The 22,711-nt window shown below is 32.0% G+C and overlaps 1 protein-coding gene across 1 annotated transcript in view; it reads right to left on the reverse strand.

Moving 5' to 3' along the window:
* Nucleotides 1–22,711, reverse strand: part of LOC137398225 (uncharacterized) — a 44,673-nt gene that overhangs the window by 10,473 nt on the left and 11,489 nt on the right. Inside the window, exons 7-19 of the mRNA XM_068084331.1 lie at nucleotides 21,109–21,249; nucleotides 19,251–19,391; nucleotides 17,882–18,022; nucleotides 16,795–16,935; nucleotides 14,426–14,566; nucleotides 12,567–12,707; nucleotides 10,425–10,565; nucleotides 9,394–9,534; nucleotides 8,258–8,398; nucleotides 7,123–7,263; nucleotides 4,884–5,024; nucleotides 2,837–2,984; nucleotides 1,726–1,958 (exon numbers count right to left, since the gene is read on the reverse strand). Coding sequence (XP_067940432.1) covers nucleotides 1,726–1,958; nucleotides 2,837–2,984; nucleotides 4,884–5,024; nucleotides 7,123–7,263; nucleotides 8,258–8,398; nucleotides 9,394–9,534; nucleotides 10,425–10,565; nucleotides 12,567–12,707; nucleotides 14,426–14,566; nucleotides 16,795–16,935; nucleotides 17,882–18,022; nucleotides 19,251–19,391; nucleotides 21,109–21,249 — 1,932 coding nt within the window. The remainder of the gene's footprint in view (nucleotides 1–1,725; nucleotides 1,959–2,836; nucleotides 2,985–4,883; nucleotides 5,025–7,122; nucleotides 7,264–8,257; nucleotides 8,399–9,393; nucleotides 9,535–10,424; nucleotides 10,566–12,566; nucleotides 12,708–14,425; nucleotides 14,567–16,794; nucleotides 16,936–17,881; nucleotides 18,023–19,250; nucleotides 19,392–21,108; nucleotides 21,250–22,711) is intronic.

Below are 22,711 nucleotides of genomic sequence, written 5' to 3' on the forward strand. Positions count from 1 at the left end.
GTCTGTCTCAAAGGTAAAATCTTTCCATGTAGTACAATGTAATGTTATATTATCTTGTGCCCGCAGATCATAACCACTAAATGACTTAAAGTCATTGTAGGTAACCATAGTTACTAAGGATAACATAGTATTTTACTTCTTTTTATGATGATGGTTTTTACCTGGAGGAATGATAATGACTATGGGTTTCTATACCACTCTATGTACACCTATAGCTTACGATATTAGCCTACATGCCACTTTTTGTGTGCCAACAGTGAAATGAACTGAAATAATATATATGTAATTGATATATTGAAACCGTATATAGTATATATATATATATATATATATATATATATATATATATATATATATATACACGTATATAAGCATATATATATATATATTTCTATATATTGAGCACTTTTTCAATCAATGCGATAATCTTTCTTTAAAAAAAAATTGTTACCTCACCCCGGATACTCCATATGGTTGGTAATTTCTGCTCTAACTCAGGTCTCCTACCAGAGACCTGGGAGTTTGAGCACTCGCCTCAAGATCTTAGCTGTTCCCAATCGCGCACTTTTCTGCAACTCACCTGAGTTGATTGTTGTTGGTATTTGGGCAAGCCACATTTTATGCGCCGGTGCTATTGCGCCCAGTGCCCCAATGACTACTGGGATTACAGTTGTTCTTACATTCCAGCATTTTTCAATCTCTTCTCCAAGAGGGAGATATTTCTCTACTTTTTCTTTGCTGGCTATATTGTAGTCATTGAGTACTGCTATATCTATTATGGTAGCCCTCTTGTTCTCCTTGTCTACCACCACTATATCTGGTTGGTTTGCTAGGACATGCTTGTCAGTTCGGATGTAGAAGTCCCAAAGGATCTTAGCGCGGTCATTTTCATTGACCTTACCAGGAGCTTCCCACCAGTGTTGGGTTTATTAAGGCCATACTCATCACATAGACTTCTATACACAACACCTGCGACATGATTATGCCGCTCAGTGTATGCGTTTCCTGCTAGCTGCTTGCATCCACTGATGATGTGTTGGATGGTCTCAGGTGCATCTTCGCACAGTCTGCATCTAGGATTGTCTCTAGTGTGATAGATTTTCATTTGGTGTTGCCTTGTTGGAAGCACTTGCTCCTGGGCTGCCATGATTAGCGACTCTGTATTGGCCGTTAGGTATCCTTTGTTCAGCCACATATATGTCTGGTGAAGATCGCCAACCTTAGATATTTGTTGGTGGTAAGCACCATGAAGAGGTTTCGTGTGAGAGTCAATTTCCTCATCATCAGGGCGTAGGTCCGTTGTAAGAGCACCCGATTGAAATTTAGCTAGCAACTTATTTGAAGTGGCCATGGAGGTTGCATATGCTTTGATGCTTTGCTCCTCTTCTTTCACTGTCTGCTGTACACTTTTCAGTCCCCTACCGCCATCTTTCCTATCGAGATACAATCCAGTAGTATCAGATTTTGGGTGGAGTGCTCCATGCATGATCAGCAGTTTATGAGTTGCTATATCTGTTTCTTTGATGGTTTCCTCAGTCCACTTTATTATGCCTGCTGGATATCTTATTACTGGCAGTGCGTTGGTATTTATTGCCATGACTTGGTTTTTGGCATTGAGCTGGCTCCGTAAGACCGGCCGAAGGCGTTTCTTGTTTTCGGTAATTTCTTTTATGTACCTCGGCTTCGTGGTTGATGTTGCTTTGCATAATCCACAAGTACTTGTACCCTTCTTCTATATCTTTGATGGTACCATTTGGCATTTTTAGGCCATCTGTGAGCATAAAGTGGCCTTCCTTAAGAATTAGCCTTCCACATTTCTCAATACCGAAGGTCATTCCGATGTCCTTTCTGTATACCTGAGTGAGGTGTATTAGCGAGTCAATGTCTCTTTCTTTATTAGCGTGCAGCTTGATGTCATCCATGTAGAACAGGTGGTTTATCTTAGTGCCACTCTTAAACTGGTACCCATATTGAGTCTCCTCCAGCATATTGCTTAGAGGGTTTAGGCATATGCAGAAGAGCAGCGGTGATAAGGAGTCACCTTGATAGATGCCTCGCTTAATTTTTCCACTCGCCAGCTTTTTGCCATTAGCCTCCAGTTCCGTCTTCGATTTGGTCATTGACATCTTGATGAATGCCACAAGAGCAGGGTGAAAATTGTACATACTGAGGCACTCAAGTATCCAACTATGGGAATTGAGTCATAAGCCTTTTTGTAGTCAATCCAAGCCATGGCAAGATTGGTTTGCCTTCTCCTGCTGTCTTGACAGACTGTCCGATCCACCAGTAACTGATGTTTGGCTCCTCGAGTGTTGCGCCCAATTCCTTTCTGAGCCCTGGTCATATAGTTACTCATGTGTTCTTCCAGTTTTTCTGCAACTATTCCTGAGAGCAGTTTCCAGGTGGTGGGCAAGCACGTTATTGGTCAATAGTTTTTGGCAATCGGCCCCTGCTTTGGATCTTTTATCAGAAGTACAGTTCGTTCTTTGGTCAGCCATTCTGGATGGTCACCTTTTTCTATTAGGCATTCCATCTGCTTAGTCATTCTAGTGTGAAGTGATGTCAATTTCTTTAACCAGAAGGCTTGAATCATGTCATGGCCAGGTGCTGCCCAGTTCTTCATACGCTGCACTCTGCACTTGATGCCCTCTTCGCTGATGGTGAGTCCTTGCTAAGCCACAGTGTGTTGATGGCTGTCTTTAAGCCTCTTCAGCCAATTTGCAGTGGTGTTATGAGTAGTTTCTTTCTCCCAGATGTCCTTCCAGAACTTTGAAGTGCTAGGTCGGAGAGGCTCAGACATTGGCCTCTGCAGTTCACCTTTGAACTGGGAATACACTCTAGATGGATTATTGATGAACAGCTTGTTCATTCTCTTGTTATCCCGCTCTTTGGTGTACCGCTTTAGTCGTGCTGAGAGTGCTACTAGCTGCTGTTTGGCAGATTCTAGAGCTTCTATTGTGGCTTCCCTTTTTGGACACTCTAAACTATGGTTAGAAATCTCACTGAGCCTACTAACTTTCTTGCGCAAGTACTTGATCTTATTTTGTAGCTTCAGCTGCCAGGATGGACTGGCTTGAAGCCTTGCTGGCAGTGGCTTAATACCCATCTCCTCCATCCCATATATATATATATATATATATATATATATATATATATATATATATATATATATATATATATATATATATATATATATATATATATATATATATATATATATATATATATACATTGCATATATATATACATTACATATATATATATATATATACATTACCTCATTTGTAATGGGATTTTTGTCCCTTGCCTAAGCTCTGAGCTGCACTGATGAGGCTTCAATAGCCGAAACAGTACTGTCTGTAGCATGAGTATTATGCTCCCTCACTTCGGTTTGGTTGAGCGCTCTGTGAGAGGTGCGGCACTACTAGCCTTTGTGCAAAGCTCATCACTTTTGTGATTTGAGCACTCTGGTGCCAGCACATTGACTTTCTTAAAGTCTGTGAAGCAACTTAGTTGTTTTGTGGCAGGAAGTCAACTCTCATTGGTAATGGGATTTGTGTCCCTTGCCTAAGCTCTGAGCTGCACTGATGAGGCTTCAATAGCCGAAACAGTACTGTCTGTAGCATGAGTATATATATATATATATATATAATATATATATATATATATATATATAATATATATATATATATATATATATATATATATATATATATATATATATATATATATATGAAAGTGTTCAATAGTAAAACTAGAGCTGACTAAAATCAAATTTGAGTAAAAGTTACCAAAATGGTTAAAACACTTTACTACTAAATAGTTTCGTGCATAGTAGGTGTACTCTTCAGGTAAAATGACCAAAGGTTGGTAAAATGTATAAACGCAAGCTAAACAATTATAGGTTTAAAATAAATAGGATTAAAAGACACTATAAATGAATGTTGTGTAACAACATAATTCATCTAATGTGACCCAGTCTGCGCTTTTGTGCATGTCTACATGTCGGTATCATTTCGTATATTTGTAAGTATTTCAATGCAAATTATCAAAGTTTGTGAATTTCGCAAAAGGTTCATTGGCAGTTAGCACCATTTGTATCTTTTCACACTTCACAGTAATAATAATGTGGACTATAGGGTTTTAGTCTCTCAGTAATAAATCTCTTCTGCAAATGTAGAATACATTTTGTATAAAACATCGAAGTAGTAAAGATGAAGACAAAATAAAAATACACCTGAATCCAGTTACTGATAACGAATTATTATGAACACAATTACAGACAAAGGTAAAAGTTGCTGTACTCAATTTGTTTGACTCATTTAAAAATAAACTATAAGGGCTGTGAAAAGTGGATGCTTGATAACAAGAAAATTCATAAATAAAATATGTAACTTTTATATAAAAGAGTTAAACTACAAACGACATCATCAACTTTAAATTAGTAATAGCCTATATCTTAATTTATATCATACCATAAAGTTTCTAATTTATTTGTAATTTGTAAGTGTAGTTACCGACAGCGACCAGGCATTAGCAAATAATTGTTTTAGTAATCTATGTAATTTTGCACACCAATTGACTTTAGCTGCTAGTTATAGTTAAGTTTCTATCAACCACTTGTAAATTCAAACTGAATGTTTGGTGATAATTTTAAGTTACATATATACTCATACACTTTTTACAAGCTGAAGGTGAGGAATTCTTGAAACTGCATTTACAAATGATTTGATCAAGCAAAATCTCAAAATGTTATCATCAGAAATACATTAGTAACAAAGCATTAAAGGTCAAAAAGTATAAAAAATTGCACAATCATTAAAACCTTGTGATGTTGAGACAAAGATAGCCGGAAGAACTATGAGTCTGTAGACATTACTCACCTTTCTGGTAGAGAGGTTAGCTTGCATCCATAAAGTGTCAAATATGTTAAATCACTAAAACTGGCGAAAACTTCTGGTAGACCAGCTGAAAAGTCGTTTTCTGAAAGGTCAAGCTGTTCCAGTTTAGTCAGATTTGAGAAACTGTAAATCATAAATAAAGACAAAAACTACGAAATATGGCACATTATAGAAAAAAGTTTAGCATGTTTATTGTTGGAGCCAAAAAGTAGGAATGATTTGTGTTTTATTCCAACAAATGTATACATGTACATGTATGTAAAGATAAATATAAAACTTCATGAGTATCTCAATGCATATTGTCAAGGTTTGTAAATTTCACAAAAGAGTTATTGGTAGTTAGCACCAGTTGACTTTTTTCACAGTATTAATAATATTGATTATAGAGTTTTAGTCTTTCTGTACTGAATTTCTTTCGCAAATGTAGAAAACTTTGTGTAAAACATTGCAGTTGTAAAGACGGAGACAAAATGCAAATATGCCCGAATCTAGATATTAATAAGGCATTATTATGAATTCAATTATAGCAAAAAATAAAAGTTTCAGTTCTTAACCCTTTCATTGCCATCCATGTTCAAATTTAGCTATCGGCCTACTGCCAGCAATTTTACCGAAAATTGCCAATTTTGCTTCATGTATTGTTATCTTCATGCTTGTTATGTATATAATTTTTTTCAACTTCAAACTCCTACAACATTTTTGTCGTATATTTCATTTTATCAATATATTAACCAACAGTGCTATTCAAAAACTTCAAGGTTTCAATACTTTGTGCATTGTTAAAGATATGTGACGCTACTATCACTACGAAGCAAAAAAGTTCTTATACAATGTTTCTTACTGTTACAAAACGACTACTTTCATTACCGACAAAGTCATTGCTGCTACTTTGATTATCTGTACAATTACTAAAATCTAAATCTGAATCAAATATAATGTCATCAACGTAAGTAATTCTCCATTTTCTAACTCGTAAAGTATTGCAAAAACCATAATAACACTAAAAAGCTCGAACATCATCAAAAAAAAATGTTCGTTTTCAAATTGAAAAATCTCAAACAAAAATATTAAATTGTTTTATGAGTTTTGGGAAATTCTATAGAAGTCTTCAGACAACACTTTCAATAGCAAAAAAGTCCTAACAATTATTGATTATGTTGTCAACAAATAATAAATTTAAATTATTAGGCAATTGCTGAGAATTTTGCTAAAATGCGCATTCGGTGGTCGACTATAGATTTTGCATAAATGCGCATATGGCAGTAAAAGGGTTAAAGTGTTTAACAAATTTAAGAATATACCATAAAGGCGGTAAAAATAGGTGATTAATAGCAAGAAAATCAATACATAAAAGCTGTAAAGTCTGAATAAAAAATTGAACTAAAAATAGCATCATCTACCATAGATTAGTAACAGAGTTCAAATGCGGAAAGCTGTATAAAACGTGACAGTAGTAAAAACGAAAACAACATGGAAATACGTCTGAATCCAGTTACTGATAAAGAATTATTATGATTACAATTATAACCAAAAGAGAATGGTGCAGTGCTCAAAATATTTGACAAATCTAAAAATATACCATAAGGACTGTGGAAAACGGATGCTTGATTGCAAGAAAATCAATAAATAATAGTTATAAATTCAATAGAAAGAATTTAAACTACAAACAACATCATCAACTGTATAGTAGCATAAGTCTTAAATTATCACGCATTATAAAGTTTCTAATTAATATGACTTTGTAATTGTAGTTGTCGTCAGCGACCAAGCATCAGCAAAAAATTTAATTCAGTAGCTGCTGTGATTTTGCACACCAATTGACTATAGTTGCTAGTTATAGTTAAGTTTTTATCAAGCACATGAAATACATGTGTATCATGCTGAATCTTTTGTAATAATTCTGAGTGAATAATATTTTCATACAATTTCAACGAGCTGAAGTTTGGTAATTTACAAAACAGCGCTTACAGAAGATTCTATCAAATAGAACTTTTAAAGATTAGCAGTAGAAACATGTTTGTAACAGAGCAGTAAATGTCAGTAAGCATAATAAATTGCACAATCATTAAAACTTTTTACTGTTATTACAAGATGACTGGGTTCATTGCCAGTTTGTAGATACTACTCACCTTTCAGGTGATAAACTGCACAATCATGAAAAAAAATTCATTTTTGATACAAAGATAGCCAGAAAAATTATCAGTTTGTAGATGTTACCAACTTTTCTGGTAGAGAAGTTAGCTTGCATCCATGAAGTGCAAGATACTTTAATTTACGCAGATCGGCAAAATCATCAGGTAGACCACCAGAAAAGTCATTTCTAGAAAGGTGAAGCTCTTCCAGTTTAGTCAGCTTTGAGAAACTGTAAATTATAAATAAGGACAAAAACTAAGAAATATGCAACCTTCTAAGAAACAGTTTGGCATGGTGACTGTTGGAGCCAACGAGAAGAAGAAACTTGTGCTAACCTCCAAAAGGTATATGCAAGAATATGAAGGCAAAATAATTTAAAATGTTGTATCTCAAAATATATCATCAAGTTTTGTAAATTTTAAAAAATGTTTATTGGTACTTAGAACTAATCGACTCTTTTCATTGCAACAATAATATTAACTATAGACCGTTAGTCTTTCAGTAATAAAAGTCCTTTGCAAATAGCAAAAACTTTGCATGAAACATCGCAGTAGTAAAGACGAAGATAAAATGCAAATACACCTGAATCCAGTTACTGATAAGGAATTAATATGAATGCATTTATAGCCAAGAGTGCAAGTTCCAGTTTATAAATGGTTTGACAAACTTAAAAATATACCATGAAGGCTGTGAAGAATAGCTGATTAATAGCAAGATATTCCATAAATAAAATATGCAAAATCTAAATAAAAAAAGATGAGCTAAAAATAAAATTATCTACCATGGTTTAGTCGCAGAGTTCGTAAATCATAACATAACATGAAGTTTCTAATTTAATGTACTTCATAATTGTTGCTACTAACAGCAACTATGCATCAGCAAAAATTTTGTTTTATCAGTCGCTGTGATTTTGCACACCAATTGACTTTAGTTGCTAGATATAGTTAATTTTCTATCAAGCACTTTTAATATCAAGCTGAATCTTTTGTAATAATTCTGAGTGAATAACATTTTCATACAATTTCAAGGAGCTGAAGTTTAGTAATTCATAAAACAGCGCTTAGAGGAAGATTCCATCAAAAAAACTGAAATATTAGCAACAGAAACACGTTTGTAACAAAGCAGTAAATGTCAGTAAGCATAATTAATTGCGCAGTCATTAAAACCTTTTACTGTTATAACAAGATAACTGCGAGCATTTTCAGTTTGTAGATACAACTCACCTTTCTGGTAGAGATGTTAGTTTGCTTTCCTGAAGCATCAGCTTTCTTAAATTATCAAAACCACCAAACACATCTGGTAGACCAACAGAAAACTCGTTTGCTGAAAGATTAAGCTCTTCTAATTGGGTCATCTTTAAAAAGCTGTCAATCATAAATAAGAACAAAAACTAAAAAGTGTGAAACCTTCCAAGGAAACAGCTTAGCACAGTAACTGCTAGAGCCAAAAGGTAGCACTAAATTGTGCTCAACTCTCAAAAGTATATCTACATGTATGACAAGGCAATATTAAAATGTTTTAAGTAACCCAACGTACTTGGTTTGCAAATTTTACAAAAAAGTTTCTTGGTACCTGCTAAGTTTCTCTATAGTGATGATATTACACTGTATTATCTATAAATCCTTAGTTTTTCAGTAATAAATGTTCTTTGCGAATGCAGAAAGCTGTATAAAACATGGCAGTAATAAAGGCTAAAACAAAATGCAATTATGCCTGAATCCATTCGCTGATGAGGAATTATTATGAATACAATTATAGCTAAATGTGAAAGTTTCAGTGCTCAAACTGTCCACCAAACTTGAAAATATACTACAAGGGCTGTAAGAAATAAATGATTAATAGCAAGAAAATAAACAAACAAAAGATGAAAATTCTATATAAAAAAACTGAACTAAAAAAACATCATCTCCCCCTGGATTAGTAACATAAGCCTTAAGTTATAACATACTATAAAGTTTCTAACTTATTTGTACTTAACAATTGTAGTTACCAGCAGCGACCAGGCATTGGCAAAAAATTTGTTCAGTAGCTGATGTTGTTTTGCGCACCAGTTGACTTTAGTTATTAGTTATAGTTAAGTTTCTATCATGAACTTGTAACACCAAGCTAAATCTTTTTGTGATAATTTTGTACTGTGAAAAATATTTTCTTAGATTTTATGCAAGTTTAATTTGGTAATTCACAAAGCTGCACTTACAAAAAACTTCATGAAATAAAACCTTGAAAGCTGAGCAGCAGAAGCGCATTTGTAACAAAGCAGTAAAGGTCAGTAAGCATAATAAATCGTGCAATCATCAAAACCTATTACTGATGATACAAAGATAGTCCGAGACACTTTCAGTCTGTAGACGTTACTCACTTTTCTGGTAAAGAGGTTAGCTTGCATCCATAAAGTGCCAGATCATTTAAATTACCAAGACTGGCAAACACATCTGGTAGACCACCAGAAAAGTCATTTTCTGAAAGGTCAAGCTCTTCTAGTCGAGTCAGCTTTGAAAAACTGCAAATTATAACTAAAGAACGAAACTAAAAAATATGGAACACTCCAGGAAAAAGTCTGGTATGGTGACTGTTAGAGCCAAAAAGGAGCAGTAAATTGTGCTCGACCTAAACAATTGTACATAAGTATGTGAAGGCAAACTTAAACGTTAAAAATATCTCAATGTATATTATTAAAGTTTGTAACTTTTACAGCAACAAAATATTGGTAGTTAGCACCAGTTGATTTTTTTACAGTAATAACACTATTAACTATAGATTTTTTGTCTTCCAGTAATAAATTTCCTATGAATGCGTAGAAAACTTTGTATAAAACATCACAGTAGCAAAGACAAAGATGAAATGTAAATTCGCCTGAATTAAGTTACCTATACGGAATAACTATGAGTACAAATCTAGCAGAGTGAAAGTTGCATTGCTTAAATAGTCTGACAAGTTTAAAAATATACCGTGAGGTTTGGGAAAAATAGATGGCTGATACCATAAAGTTTATAATTTATTTGTACTTTATTGTTGTAGTTAATGCCAGTGACCAAGCATCAACAAAGAATTGTTTTAGCAATTTCTGTGACTTTGCACACTAATTGATTTTAGTTGCTAGTTATAGTTAAGTCTCTATCAAGCACATTTAATAGCAAACTGAATTTTTTGTGATAATCCTGAGTTACAAACATCTTCTTACACTTTCTACAAGCTAAAATTTGGTAATACACAAAATAGCACTTGCAAAAGATTCCATCAAAGAAAACCTTGAAAGCTGAGCAACAGAAACACGTTTGTAACAAAGTAGTAAAGGTCAGTAAGCACAATAAATGCACAATCATTGAAACCTTTTACTGTTGATACAAGAATAATAACTGGGAGCATCGCCAGTTTGTAGGTAATACTAACATGTCAGGTAGAGATGTTAGTTTGCATTCCTGAAGCGTCAGCTTTCTTAAATTATCAAGACTGGCAAACACATCTGGTAGACCATCAGATAAGCTGTTTTTTGAAAGGTCAAACTCTTCTAATTGAATCAGTTTTGAGAAGCTGTAATTCATAAAGAGGGACACAAACTTATAAATATGGAACACTCCAGAAGATAGTTTGGCATGGTTATCGTTGGAGCCAAAAACTAGCAATGAACTATAATCTACCCCAACAAGTATATACATTTATGTAAAAATAAATGTAACATGTTATAAGTATTTCAATGTATAATATCAAGGTTTTTAAGTTTCACATAAGGTCTATTGGTAGTTAGCACTAGTTGACTCTTTTCTCAGCAATAATAATATTAACTATAAATCTTCAGTCTTTAGTCAGTAATAAATTCCTTTTGCAATGGTAAAAGCCTTTGTATAAAACATCGCAGTAGTAAAGACGAAGACAAAATGCCAGTACGCCTGAGTCCAGTTACTGAAAGGAAATTATTATAAATACAATTATAGCCAATAGTGAAAGTTGCAGTGCTCAAAATGTTTGGTTCATTTAAAAATAGACCATAAGGGCTGCGAAAAATAGACGTTTGATAGCAAGAAATTCAATAAACAAAAGATGTAATTTCTATACGAAAAAGGTAAAACTACAAACAACATCATCAACCTTAGACTAGTAACATATAGCTTAATTTATAACATACCATGAAGTCTTTAAGTTTTTTGTACTTTATCATTGTAGTTACCGACAGCGACCAGGCATCAGCAAAAGATTTGTTTTAGTAACCGCTGGGATTTTGCACGTCAACTAAATTTAGTTACTAGTTATAGTTAAGTTTCTAACAAGCACTTGTAATATCAAGCTGAAATTTTTGTAATAATTATAAGCTACATATATACTCATACACTTTCGACAAGCTGAAGATGGGTAATTCTTGAAACTACACTTACAAACAATTCGATCAAGCAAAACCTCAAAATATTAGCAGCCGAAACATATTTGTAACAAAGCAGTAAAGGTTGCTAAGCCTATTAATTTGCACAATTATTGTTGAGACAAAGATCTGTAGACGTTGATCACCTTTTTGGTAGAGAGGTTAGCTTGCATCTGTAAAGTGTCAGATATGTTAAATTACTAAAACTGGCGATAACTTCTGGTAAACCAGCTGAAAAGTCATTTTCTGAAAGGTCAAGCTGCTCCAATTTAGTCAGATTTGAGAAACTGTAAATCATAAATAAAAACAAAAACTACAAAATATGGAACACTCTAAGAAAATGTTTAGCATGGTTATTGTTAGAGCTATAGAATAGCAATGAATTGTTTTTATTTCAACAAGTGCGTATATGTATGTAAAGATTCTATTCAAAAGGTTTATTGGTAGTTAGCACCAATCGACGCTTTTCACAGAAATAATAATATTAACTGTATGCCTATAATCTTCAGTAATAAATATTTTGCAAGTGTAAAAAAACTTTGTATCAAACATCACAGTAATAAAAACGAAGGCAAAATGCAAATGCACCTCAATTCAGTTACTGATAAGGAATAACTATGAGTCCAAATCCAGCAAAGAGTGAAAGTTGCATTGCTCAAGTTGTCGGACAAAATTAAAAATATATTGTGAGGGTTGTGAAAAGTAGATGACTGATAGCAAAAAATCAATGAATAAAATATGCAAATTTTATATAAATGAATTAAACTAAAAACAACATCATCTACCTTGGGTTGGTAACAGAGTTCTTGAATTATAACATAACAGAAAATTTTTAATTTATTTTTACTCCATAATTTACGTTACTGACAGTGACCAAGCATTAGCAAAATAATTGTTCTAGTAGCCGCTGTAATTTTGCACTGCAATTGATATTAGTTGCTAGTTGTAGTTAAGCTTCTATCAAGCAATTGTAATATCAAGCTGCAATTTTTGGTGATAATCTTAAGAGAAACATAGTCATACACATTCTACAAGCTAAAGTTTGGTAATTCACAAAAAATCACTTGCAAAAAACTCCATCGGAGAAAACCTTGAAAGCTTTATAGCAGAAACATGTTTGTAACAGAGCAGTAAAGGCCAGTAAGCATAATAAATTGCACAATCATTAAAACCTTTACCTTCCAGGTAGAGATGTTAGTTTGCATTGCTGAGCCGACAGTTTTTCTAAATTGCCAAGGCTGACAAACACATCTGGTAGACCAGCAGAAAAGTCGTTATTTGAAAGCTCAAGCTCTTTTAGTTGAGTCAGTTTTGAGAAGCTGTAAACCATGAATAGGTAAAAAAAACTAAGAAATAATTTTTTACAGTAATAATAGTATCAACAATATAGTTGGTCTATAATTTTGCATATGATAATGCATATTGCAGAAATATGATAATGCATATTGCAGAAATATGATAATGCATATTGCAGAAATATGATAATGCATATTGCAGAAATATGATAACGCATATTGCAGAAATATGATAACGCATATTGCAGAAATATGATAACGCATATTGCAGAAATATGATAATGCATATTGCAGAAATATGATAATCCATATTGCAGAAATATGATAATGCATATTGCAGAAATATGATAATGCATATTGCAGAAATATGATAATGCATATTGCAGAAATATGATAATGCTTATTGCTGAAATATGATAATGCATATTGCAGAAATATGATAATGCATATTGCAGAAATATGATAATGCATATTGCAGAAATATGATAATGCATATTGCAGAAATATGATAATGCATATTGCAGAAATATGATAATGCATATTGCAGAAATATGATAATGCATATTGCAGAAATATGATAATGCATATTGCAGAAATATGATAATGCATATTGCAAAAATATGATAACGCATATTGCAGAAATATGATAACGCATATTGCAGAAATATGATAATGCATATTGCAGAAATATGATAATCCATATTGCAGAAATATGATAATGCATATTGCAGAAATATGATAATGCATATTGCAGAAATATGATAATGCATATTGCAGAAATATGATAACGCATATTGCAGAAATATGATAACGCATATTGCAGAAATATGATAATGCGTATTGCAGAAATATGATAATCCATATTGCAGAAATATGATAATGCATATTGCAGAAATATGATAATGCATATTATCATAGGTTGTAGTTTTTACAAAAAGCTTTATTTATAGTTAAAGCCAGTCGACTCTTTTCAAAGTAATAATAATGTTAACTATACACCTTTAGTCTTTCAGTAATAAATGCATTCTGCAAATGTAAAAAAAATTGTATCAAAGCATTGCAGTAGTAAAGAGGAAGACAAAAACAAACTCGCTTGAATTCAGTAACTGATAAAGAATAACTATGAGTAGAAATCTAGCAAAGAGTGAAAGTTGCATTCCTTAAATTGTCTGACAAATTTAAAAATATACTCTGAGGGTTGTGAAAAATAGATGACTGATAGCAAGAAAATCAATGAATAAAAGATGCAAATTTTATATAAAAGAGTCAAACTACAAAAGCAACTCCATCTACTCTGCATTAGAAACACAGATCTTAAACTATAACATACCAAAAAATTTTTAATTTGTTTGGATTTTATGCTTGATGTTACTGACAGCGACTAGGCATCAGCAAAAAAAATGTTTTATTACCAGATGTGATTTTGCACACCAATTGATATTAGTTGCTAGTTATAGCTAACTTTCTATCAAGCCCTTTGTAATATCAAGCTGAACTTTTTGTCATAATTTTAAGCGAAATAACCTTTCCATACACATGTTACAAGCTCAATTTTGAAAATTTACAAAACAGCACTTACAAAAGATTCCATCATATAAAAACCTTGAAAGCTTAGCAGCAGAAACATGTTTGTAACAAAGCAGTAAAGGTCAATAAGCATAATTACTTGCATAATTATTATAGCATTTTACTGTTGAGTCAAAGATACCCGGAAGAACTATGAGTCTGTAGACACTACTCACTTTTCTGGTAAAGAGGTTAGCTTGCATCCATAAAGTGCCAGGTATTTTAAACAACCAAGACTGGCAAGCACATCTGGCAGACCATCAGGAAAGTCGTTTTCTGAAACCTCAAGCTCTTCTAGTTGAGTCAACTTTGAAAAGCTGTAAATCATAAATAAGTACAAAAACTAAGAAATATGGAACTTTCAAGGAAACAGTTTTGCATGATGTCTGTTGGAGCCAACGAGAAGCAGTAGTTTATGCTCAACTCTAAAAAGTATATGTAAGTATGTGAAAGCAAAATAATTTAAAACGTTTTAAGTATTTCCAGATATATCATCAAAGTTTGCAATTTTCTAAAAAATTATTTTGGTAGTTAGCACCAGTCGATTTTTTTCATTGTAATCATAATATACTATAAACTTTTATTCTTTCAGTAATAAATGTATTTTGCAAATGTAGAAACTTTTTGAAAGATCAAGCTCTTTTAGTTGAATCAGTTTTGAGAAGCTGTAATTCATAAAGGACACAAACTAAAAAATATAGAACACTCTAGAAGATATTTTGGCATGGTTATTGTTAGAGCCAAAAACTAGCAATGAACTATAATCTACCCCAACAAGTATTTACATTTATGTAAAGATAAATGTAAAATTTTATAATTATTTCAATGTATATTATCAAGGTTTTTAAAGGTTGACTGGCAACAAAATTCACATTACTGTTATTTGGTATCAAAAGATTCACCATGTCTTACTCTGTTGTTTTGTAGGTGCCAAATCTGTGGAAAAGTGATTACAAGCTCTTAACAGCTCAAAAACGGAAAGCCGCCGTAGATTGGAATCTCTTTATTTTGATGACGTAGCCATGAAATTTGGTTATTGTCTTGTCACGTGATGTTCTCACGTGAATTGAAAGGCTAATAAAAAGCTCAATATAAAACTTATCGTAGCACTAGTTTATGACAAACACTTCGGGTTTTACCAAAGACCACATATCAAATATAGATGCTCGCTACTTTACAGTTTTGTTTTGGCCTGGTCTAATTGGCAAGTCGCAATCTGATCATGTGACCCAATACTTCGCAAATAATTTTTGCAGCACTTTTCGATTATCACAGGTGACCAACAGGCTCGTCATGATTATCAGACAATGGTATGTACTCCTTCGAGGTAAGGCTAAAAAATTAAATGAATTTTGTTACGGCAAGTTATAAGATATTACTGCTAAAAGTGACAGCATTTACAATGACAATATAACAAGCGCGTACGAACAATAGACATGGTTTTATTGAATGCGTGAAGTATATTTGTAAAAATATTTCGACGAATAAGGTTGCATGAAAGTGTAAACAGAAACCATCTCCCACAACTATGTCACATTTGAGCCGTTTTGGAAAGAGAATACAAACTACGGCAGTCTCGTGTGGCTGCGATTAACTGTTCGTTTTTTAGCTTTTAGGAGCTTGTAATCACATTCCCACATATTTGGCACCTACAACATAACAGAGTAAGACATGGTGAATTTTTTGATATCAAATAACTGTAATGTGAATATTGTTGCAAGTCAACCATTAAGTTTCACACATGGTCTATTGGTAGTTAGCACCAGTTGACATTTTTTAAAGCAATAATATTAACTATAGACTTTTAATCTTTACTCAGAAATGAATGTCTTTTGCAATGGTAAAAACTTTGTATAAAACATGGCAGTATTAAAGACGAAGACAAATTGTCAATACATGTGAGTGCAGTCACTGATAAGGAATTATTATGAATACAATTATAGCCAAAAGTGAAAGTTGCAGAAGTTGTTCAAAATGTTTGGCTCATTTAAAAATTGACCATAGGGCTGTGGAAAATGGACATTTGATAGAAATAAAGTCAATATACAAAATATGTAACTTCTATATAAAAGAATAAATCTACAAACAATATCATCAACTTTAGATCGGTAACATATATCTTAGTTTATAACATACCATTAAGTCTCTAATTTATTTATACTTTATAATAGTAGTTGACAACAGTGACCAGGCATCAGCCAAAAACTTGTTTTAGTAATCTATGTGATTTTACACATCAATTGACTTTAGCTGCTAGTTATAGTTAAGTTTCTATCAAGCACTTGTAATATCAAGCTGAATTTTTTGTGATAATTCCAAGTTACATATATACTCATACACTTTCTACAAGCCAAAAATAGGTAATTCTTGAAACTAAACTTACAAATGATTCGATCAAACAAAATCTTGAAAGATTAGCAGCAGAAACATATTTGTAACAAAGCGGTAAAGGTTAGTAATCATAATAAATTGCACAATCATTAAAACCTTTTACTGATGATACAAAGATAGCCGGAAAAACTATGAGTTTGTAGACGTTACTCACTTTTCTGGTAAAGAAGTTAACTTGCATCCATAAAGTGCCAAATATGTTAAATTACTAAAACTGGCGAAAACCTCTGGTAGACCAGCTGAGAAGTCATTTTCTGAAAGGACAAGTTCTTCTAGTTTATTTAGCTTTGAGAAACTGTAAATCATAAATAAAAACAAAAACTACAAAACATGAAACACTCCAAGAAAATGTTTAGCATGGTTATTGTTAGAGCTATAGAGTAGCAATGAATTATGTTTTATTTCAACAAGTGCATATATGTATGTAAAGATTCTATTCAAAAGGTTTATTGGTAGTTAGCACCAATCGACGCTTTTTACAGTAATAATAATATTAACTGTATGCTTATAATCTTCAGTAATAAATGTCTTTTGCAAGTGTAAAAGAATTTTGCATAAAACATCACGGTAGTTTTAACGAAGGCAAAATGCAAATGCACCTCAATTCAGTTACTGATAAGGAATAACTATGAGTCCAAATCCAGCAAAGAGTGAAAGTTGCATTGCTCAAGTTGTCGGACAAAATTAAAAATATACCGTGAGGGTTGTGAAAAGTAGATGAATGATAGCAAAAAATCAATGAATAAAATAAGCAAATTTTATATAAATGAGTTAAACTAAAAACAACATCATCTACCTTGGGTTGGTAACAGAGTTCTTGAATTATAACATAACAGAAAATTTTTAATTCATTTTACTCTATAATTTACGTTACTGACAGCAACCAAGCATTAGCAAAATAATTGTTCTAGTAGCCGCTGTGGTTTTGTACTGTGATTGATATTAGTTGCTAGTTGTAGTTAAGCTTCTATCAAGCAATTGTAATATCAAACTGCAATTTTTGGTGATAATCTTACATCAACATAGTCATACACATTCTACAAGCTAAAGTTTGGTAATTCACAAAAAATCACTTACAAAAAACTCCATCGGAGAAAACCTTGAAAGCTTTATAGCAGAAACATGTTTGTAACAGAGCAGTAAGGCCAGTAAGCATAATAAACTGCACAATCATTAAAACCTTTTAATGCTGATACAAGAATAATAACTGGGAGCATCGCCAGTTTGTAGATGCTATTTACCTTCCAGGTAGAGATGTTAGCTTGCATTGCTGAGCCGACAGTTTTTCTAAATTGCCAAGGCCGACAAACACATCTGGTAGACCAGCAGAAAAGTCGTTATTTGAAAGCTCAAGCTCTTTTAGTTGAGTCAGTTTTGAGAAGCTGTAAACCATGAATAAGTAAAAAAAACTAAGAAATAATTTTTTACAGTAATAATAGTATCAACAATATAATTGGTCTATAATTTTGCATATGATAATGCGTATTGCAGAAATATGATAATGCATATTGCAGAAATATGATAATGCATATTGCAGAAATATGATAATGCATATTGCAGAAATATGATAATGCATATTGCAGAAATATGATAATGCATATTGCAGAAATATGATAATGCATATTGCAGAAATATGATAAAATATGATAATGCATATTGCAGAAATATGATAATGCATATTGCAGAAATATAATAATGCATATTGCAGAAATATGATAATGCATATTGCAGAAATATGATAAAATATGATAATGCATATTGCAGAAATATGATAATGCATATTATCATAGGTTGTAGTTTTTACAAAAAGCTTTATTTATAGTTAAAGCCAGTCGACTCTTTTCAAAGTAATAATAATGTTAACTATACGCCTTTAGTCTTTCAGTAATAAATGCATTCTGCAAATGTAAAAAAATTGTATCAAAGCATCGCAGTAGTAAAGAGGAAGACAAAACCAAACTCGCTTGAATTCAGTAACTGATAAAGAATAACTATGAGTAAAAATTTAGCAAAGAGTGAAAGTTGCATTCCTTAAATTGTTTGACAAATTTAAAAATATACTGTGAGGGTTGTGAAAAATAGATGACTGATAGCAAGAAAATCAATGAATAAAATATGCAAATTTTATATAAAATAGTCAAACTAAAAGCAACCCCATCTACTCTGCATTAGAAACACAGATCTTAAATTATAACATACAAAAAGAAATTTAATTTATTTGTGTTTTACGCTTGTTGTTATTGACAGCGACTAGGCATCAGCAAAAAATTGTTTTATTACCAGATGTGATTTTGCACACCAATTGATATTAGTTGCTAGTTATAGCTAACTTTCTATCAAGCCCTTTGTAATATCAAGCTGAACTTTTTGTCATAATTTCAAGTGAAATAACCTTTCCATACACATGTTACAAGCTCAATTTTGGTAATTTACAAAACAGCACTTACAAAACATTCCATCATATAAAAACCTGGAAAGCTTAGCAGCAGAAGCATGTTTGTAACAAAGCAGTAAAGGTCAATAAGCATAATTAATTGCATAATTATTATAGCATTTTACTGTTGAGTCAAAGATATCTGGAAGAACTATGAGTCTGTAGACGTTACTCACCTTTCCGGTAGAGAGGTTAGCTTGCATCCATAAAGTGTCAGATATTTTAGATTAATAAATCTGGCAAACAATTCTGGTAAACCAGCAGCAACTTCGTTTTCGGAAATGTCAAGTTCTTCTATTTTAGTCAGATTTGAGAAGCTGTAAATCAAATAAGGACTAAAAACTACAAAATATGGAACACTCTAGGGAAAAGTTTAACATGGTGATTGTTGGAGCCCAAAAGTAGCAATGAATTATGTTCTATTCCAACAAGTATATACATGTATGTTTGTAAGTAATTCAATGCAAATTACCAGAGTTCGTAAATTTCACAAAAGGTTTATTGGTAATTAGCACCAGTTGGCTCTTTACACAGTAATAATAATGTTTACTATAGGGTTTTAGTCTTTCAGTTATAAGTGTCTTCTGCAATTGTAGAATACATTTTTATCAAACATCGAAGTAGTAAAGATGAAGACAAAATGCAAATACAAATGAGTCCAGTTACTGAAAAGGAATTATTATGTTTATTATTTATATATTATATTTATTATTATGAAATAAATTATAGCAAAAAATGGACATTCCAGCTTTCAATCTTTTCATTGCCATCCATGTTCAAATTTAACTATCGGCCTAATGCCAGCCATTTTATCGAAAATTGCCGATTTTGCTTCATGATATGTATATAAACTTTTTCAACTTTGAACTTTATCTACAACACTTTTGTCATATATTATTTTGCCAACTTTTTAACAAGCAGTGCTATTTAAAAAGATCAATTTTTCCATAATTTGTGCATTGCTAAAGATATGTGACGCTGTTATTGCTACAAAGCTAAAGCGATCCTCCACAATGTTCCTTACTCTTACAAAACTATTACTTTGACCACGATCAGAGTCAGTGCTGCTACTTTAATTATCTGTGTAATCATTCAAAACTGAATTAGCTATAATTTTACCAACATAAGTAATTCTCTATTTTCTAACTCAGGAAGTACTTACGAATAGTACTTAATACTTACCATAATAATACTAAATAGCTCGAATGTCCAAAAGAAAACGTGTTCATTTTTAAGGTAAAGTTCTCAAACAAAAATTTAATATTTTTTCGTGAATTTTGGCTAATTTTATAGAAAATTTTTTGAATGACACTGTCAATACTATAAAAGTCCTAAAGATCGTTGATTATGTTATCAGCAAATAATAAAATTAAGTTACTAGGAAATTACTAAAAAATGCGCATACGGCAATCGACCATAGAACTCACATAAATGCACATACGGCAGTGAAAGGGTTAAAGTTTTTGACAAATATACAAATATACCATAAAGGCTGTAAAAAATAGATGATTAATAGCAAGAAAATTACTAAATAAAAGATGTAAATTTTATATAAAAAAATTAAACTACAAAGAGCATAATATACCTTCTACCAGTAACATATGACTTAAATTATAACATACCATGAAGTTTCTAATTTATTTGTACTTTATAATGGTAGTTATTGTCAGCGGTCAAACGTCAGTAAAAAAAAATTGTAATCTCTATAATTCTGCAGTTTACACACCAATTGACTTTAGTTGCTAGTTATAGTTAAGTTTCTATCCAGCACTTTTGAATACCAAGCTGAATTTTGTGTGATAATCCTGAGTTACATATATTTTCCTACACTTTGTACAAGCTGATGTTTGGTCATACACAAAATAGCACTTGTGAAAGATTCCATCAAATAAAACCTTGAAAGAATAACAGCAGAAAAACGTTTGTAACAAACCAGTGAAGGACAGTAAGCACAATAAATGCACAATCATTGAAACTTTTTACTGTTGATACAATAATAACTAGGAGCATCGCCAGTTTGTAGGTAATACTAACATGTCAGGTAGAGATGTTAGTTTGCATTCCTGAAGCGTCAGCTTTCTTAAATTATCAAGACTGGCAAACACATCTGGTAGACCATCAGATAAGTCGTTTTTTGAAAGGTCAAGTTCTTCTAGTTGAGTCAGCTGTGAGAAGCTGTAATTCATAAATAAAGACAAAAACTAAGAAATATTGAACACCTCAGGAAATTTTTAACACTCCAAGAAAAGTTTTGGCATGGTTATTGTTGGAACCAACAAGTAGCAATGAATTGTGTTTCATTCCAACAAATATATACATGTATATAAAGACTAGAAATTCCACTGTCATACAGCCTACGGCCAAAGTGGTATTGGAAAAAAGAAAGGGTAGTGATAGTTGAGACATGCAATATTAACAGTCAAGTGGCACTGCAGTTTAATAGGATAACTCCAATGGTAGTTGTAATGTACTGGGTGTTATTATGTACAACAAACAGCCATAATGAAAGGTAAATATTATATGTTTATATCTCTCCCCTGCAATAGGAGAAATGCAATATTAGAAGTAAAATACACGGATATTATTAGAATCACCGATATTATTAATATAGTACTACAGTAATAATAAAAAACCAATACACAATTTTGTTTACATTTCAAAACGTCATAGCTAAAAATATCAAGAAGTTGTGATATTTATATAGATTTTTAGAAAATCTATTTAAAAAATTTATTTAGAAAAAATAATTACAGTAACATATTGCCCAACATCAGTCACCATATACCGCAATCTTGTAAATTCGAATGCTTATTCTTATAATTAAGTCTTATAAAATCGAATAATTATTTTTATAATTGAATCTTATAAAATTGAATAATTATTCTTATAACTAAATATTTTAATAATCTCTTAAGAATTGTTAAAAAAATATCATCGTCATTTTTTTACTTTCACTGCTTTGGACATCAGTTGGAATACCCAAGTACTCATAAATGTCCAAAATGTCAGTTACTTTGAAATCGGCAAAAAAGAAACGGTTGCTTTTTCAGTACTTCTAAAATAATTACAGGAACTTTCGGCAATTCGATAATGCTATAGACTGGTGAAATGCGCACGGTGTTTTTTGTGAGAACCGCATAATTTAATGGTTCTATTCTCTGTCGCTTGGCATTTCATATTCCGGTCTTAATTTTGATAAAAATTAAGGCTTGTCAAGTTTTAATAATGATTTCAGACCGAATTAATCTGTTTATTTATGTATAATCCGATCAGATGGGTAAGGTTTAGGAAATTTTCTACAAATGATAAAGACTTTGGTAACGTATTAAATAGGTTAATATGTGTTTTTATTGTTACTATACTTAAACGAATTCATTGAAAAAGGGTTAAATTCGTTGATGAGATTTCGGTACAAGGGTTTGTGACGTCCGTTGATTAATAATTTTCGTGAGTTGTGTGCACATATGCATTTATCATAAATATCCCAAACAACCGCTTAGCTCGCATTTGGTCGTGATAGTTATTTGGTTATTGATCGTCATTGGTTATTGATAGTTAGCACCAGTTGAATTTTTCACAGTAATAATAATATTGATTATAGAGTTTTAGTCTTTCTGTGCTAAATGTCTTCCGCAAA

Source organism: Watersipora subatra, chromosome 6, assembly GCF_963576615.1.
Source record: "Watersipora subatra chromosome 6, tzWatSuba1.1, whole genome shotgun sequence".
Classification (NCBI taxonomy): Eukaryota; Metazoa; Bryozoa; class Gymnolaemata; order Cheilostomatida; family Watersiporidae; genus Watersipora; species Watersipora subatra.